Source organism: Amphimedon queenslandica, unplaced genomic scaffold (genome assembly GCF_000090795.2).
Source record: "Amphimedon queenslandica unplaced genomic scaffold, v1.1 AMPQUscaffold_9619_Cont18266, whole genome shotgun sequence".
In the NCBI taxonomy this organism is placed as follows: domain Eukaryota; kingdom Metazoa; phylum Porifera; class Demospongiae; order Haplosclerida; family Niphatidae; genus Amphimedon; species Amphimedon queenslandica.
The window spans coordinates 1-3,960 of NW_003550109.1; the positions used below are offsets into that span (position 1 = coordinate 1).

The following is a 3,960-nucleotide window of genomic DNA, read 5'->3' on the forward strand; positions in this document are numbered from 1 at the left end:
TCGTCCAGGGGTACCAACCACCACATGCTGTCCCTGCTCTAGTTTAGCAATGTCACTTCTAACGTTAGTACCACCAATACACGCATGACACAGAATGTCCTGGTAATCACCAAGAGCTATAACAACCTTTTGAATCTGAGGGAGAGAGAGAGAGAGAGAGAGAGAGATGGGTGAAGTTTGGTGATAATGAGAAAGGAGAGAGTGAAAGAGGAAGAGATGGAGATAATCAAAATAGTGACAGGAAATGAATAGATTCATCAAGCAATTCTTGGAATCATCTACGTGTATATTACACAATATACACATAGAGTCATCAGCTACATGTACAGTACACGCATAGAGGAAAAAAGTAAGGAAACATAGGTATGTCTATAAACGACCATTACATAATTCTCTAATACATGGTACATGTATATGGGATTCAGTACTATACCAGGGCTGTGTATTTGTAAAACAGCCCCTCACTCTTTCTCTATCATACACACACACACAAACTATCTCTCTTTCAGGACACCTGTTGGGCCAGTTCTCGTGTTGGTGCCAAGATGAGTGCCTGACAGGATTGCTTCTTTTCATCAATGGTCTGTAGTATTGATATAGCAAATGTAGCTGTCTTCCCAGTACCAGACTGAGCCTGAGCAATGACATCATGACCTGAGAAGAGAGAGAAGGAGAGGGGAAGGAGAGGGAGAGAGAACAATATACATGTACACGTAACAATGTACTTTACCCTTTATGCATGGGATTATGGCACGCTGTTGAATTGCCGAAGGCTTTTCAAAACTATAATAAGAGAGAAAGAGAGAGAGAGAGAGAGAGAGAGATCAATGTGTACTTACATGTCAAAGTACATGTACATGCATGTAAGACTAACCCATAAGCATATATCCCACGTAATAGCTCCTCTTTCAAGTTCATGTCATCAAATTTCTCCACAACCTCATCCCAATTACTCTAAAAACAATAAGAGACATAACGGACATACAACAAAGGGACAGGGTACCTCAATAAGGCCGGGGTCCATTCGACCCCCGTAATCCAGGCCGTCTTGACTATAACAAAAAAATAAAGTAATTTTTCAAGTAGTACTATCCCATGGGATGACAGTGAGACAGTTTTAGTAAGAGAATAAGGGATAGTTATCAATCCTTACCCGTCTCCTCCTCCTTCTCTTCTACTTTCTTCAGCCATGTTGAGTTGAGCACATGCACCACATGGAAATTGCGTTGGCGGGTTGCGCATGCGCAGTTTGCTTCAAAATGGCCGCCAGCTCATAGGTCCCTCCAAACTCCTAATATTTTAGCTCCAATTTAGTGGTAAGACTATTGTCAAATGTAGAATTTATCTTGTATAATGAATTGTTTTGATTGCAATGGTAATTTGTTTTTTATTTACTTTGAGACATTAAAACTTAATTATTTTTTGTTTTCTTTTACTTCATTCGTCACAAGTTATTTTTTTATTATTAATCATTATTTTTGTCTTTCTCATTACACAATTATATTCTGCATTTTTTGAAAAATTATTTAAGATTTAAATTTTAGTTTAATTATTCCAGGCTATCATGCAAAGAAAGATTTCCCTTGCTTTTGAATCAGCAGACGAGAACAAGAAAGGCTATCTCTCCAAAAGAGATTACAAAGTTGCAATTATCGAATTGTTTGGATACAAACCCTCAAAATACGAAATAAACAGTTCCTGGAAAGAGAAAGCAGGGGACGAAGAGACTGGACTTGACCTCAAAGCATTTAGTGATCTGGTTCTTCCCAGATTGCAGGCGCAGGACTCTTCTGAGATTATACGTCAGACTTTTATGGCTTTCGATCGCTTCTCACGAGGATTCATATCACTAGAGGATTGTAAAGACGCTTTTGCAAAGGTACATTGTACATGTACGTACGATCATGGAGAATTCTTTCCTTTTTATTTTTGACTGATGAAATTTGGCGGGCATGGGTTTTTGGTCCAATTTTTGAGTGCCTTTACAAATTCATAAAAAATCCAAATTTGATCAGAATCAACTCAAACTTTACACACAACATAAGAACCTGTATATGTATCCGCTGAAGAGTATAAAAATGGAAAATTCCCTCCTTTGGCAAAATTTGGCCTGAGTACAGGGACTTTACCTAATTTTGGAGCAACATTAGTAAATTTGTTTATAAATTCAAGTTTGATCAAAATCTGCTCAAACTTTCTACTCAACATAAGAAGATTTTTATGCATCAGATAAAATTATAAAAATGGAGAATTCTCTCCTTTTCATTTCTGGCGAAATTTGCATACAGAACGTGTACAATAGTACTGGGACTTTCACAATCTACAACTATAGAAGCTACATAATGCAAAGATAATGTAGCTTTTTGACTATCTGCAACAAAAGCAGCATGAGTGCTATGCAAAGAAACCCTGAGTGTAGCCCCTCAATGCTCTCTGTTTTATAGCACATGTACTGTACCTAACTGTATCATTCAGTCTGTATGTACATGTACATGTAGTGTACATTTCATTGCTAGGTGGCTCCACTGATACCTTGTAGCAGAGTAGAGTCCTTCTTTCAAGAGATTGATGGTGATTTAGATGGACGTGTCACTTATAGAGACTTTGAGTTAATGTTTAAAAACTTAACAATTTTATCATCATTTTCACAATAAATATTAACTTAAATTATTATTTTGCTGATATAATACAATTGTAGGTATCAAAAAGAGGGAGTGGGATGGATAAACGAGAGAGGATTTAATACATGTACATTGTTTGGGCTAGTGCACTTTTTCTTGAGTCTCTGTTTGACTTAACTGTACCCTCTATTTCAATGAGTACTATATTATACTATATATTATATACTATAGCTTACTTTATTCAACTACATACTGCTAGCTGTAAGCAACTTTTATATAGATCCTTCATTTATGGTACGTAAGGAAGTACCTTAAAATTGTTATAAATTTTTATGGATCATGACCCTCTTCAATAATGAATTTTTTATTATGTGAAAGACGCTCAATGCATGTACACTGTACATCATGGTGTACTTGTAGGAGTTTGAGTAAAATGTGAATGGAGTGTTCACTTCATTAATTTTGCATTCCAATGATTGTGTCAACAAGTGGCTAGTTCATTTATTCATGATTTTTTGTTATGTCAATGATTATAATTAAAGAAGACCTCAAAGTGAGAAGGAATTTCCTTTAATAATATTTATTATTGAATTGTATTATTCACAATTCTGCTTGTTTTTGTTTTTTGAAGAACAGTATTGTTACAGTCCAGTTGTGCCACACTCAATCTAAGCATGGAGCCTACTAGCTCATTTAATGTACATGATGGAGACATCATTCAGCTTTACTGTTCATTTGAGTCTGGATATGTGTATGGTGCACCTAATAGGTAAGAAGAGTATAATAGCTCGTCATTGCAATTGTATTGATGTGTCAGGCCTAGAAAACGTGACCTGGAGTTGGATATTGTTAGTAAAGAAAATATCAAAGTTACTGATTGTGAGACAAGATTTTGAGTTCATGCGTGTATTTATGCCACCACTTCTCTTTTAGTTGCCACATTTAGTATCACTCTGGAGAAAGTGCCAACACAACAGCCATCATGTGAAGTGATAGAAAAGATTACTTATGGCAGCGTTGTTTGTGTTAGTTGCTACAGAATTGCATGCATGGATAAACGTATTTTATATGATTTGATAGTTAAAACACCAAGCTTCTGGTAGATTCTTGGCAACAATTGATAAAAATGTAAGTTACCTATGCAAGACTTTCCTTGTTGTGACATTCAGATATGTGTATAGGAAGTGAAGCTATGTGATACTAAAAGTTTGCTTAGGATCATTTCCCCTAATCATGATTTAGCATGGGGTGAAGAAGTAAGATGTGTTTGAATGTAACTTTTTGTAAGCATTATAAATGTTTTTTTCTGTTTTAGCTCAAGGACAATTATCAATCAAGC

General features: G+C 35.9%; 2 protein-coding genes and 1 pseudogene across 2 annotated transcripts; 2 read left to right on the forward strand and 1 right to left on the reverse strand.

Annotated features, from left to right (window-relative positions):
- Positions 1-3: 3 nt before the first annotated feature.
- LOC100636132 (eukaryotic initiation factor 4A-II-like) lies at positions 4-1,210 on the reverse strand (the record flags this gene model as incomplete). Its single annotated transcript, XM_011410249.2, has 6 exons — positions 1,154-1,210; positions 1,004-1,052; positions 875-954; positions 731-783; positions 515-654; positions 4-135 (listed from the first exon to the last, which is right to left on the reverse strand). Coding segments are annotated over exons 1-6 (492 nt in total), but the record flags the coding sequence as incomplete, so codon positions are not given.
- Positions 1,211-1,240: 30 nt separating this feature from the next.
- Positions 1,241-2,654, forward strand: LOC100636259 (EF-hand calcium-binding domain-containing protein 11 pseudogene; annotated as a pseudogene).
- A 615-nt stretch (positions 2,655-3,269) lies between these two features.
- LOC109590704 (uncharacterized) lies at positions 3,270-3,877 on the forward strand (the record flags this gene model as incomplete). Its single annotated transcript, XM_020006588.1, has 5 exons — positions 3,270-3,390; positions 3,439-3,500; positions 3,555-3,646; positions 3,702-3,749; positions 3,803-3,877. Coding segments are annotated over exons 1-5 (372 nt in total), but the record flags the coding sequence as incomplete, so codon positions are not given.
- Positions 3,878-3,960: the final 83 nt, after the last annotated feature.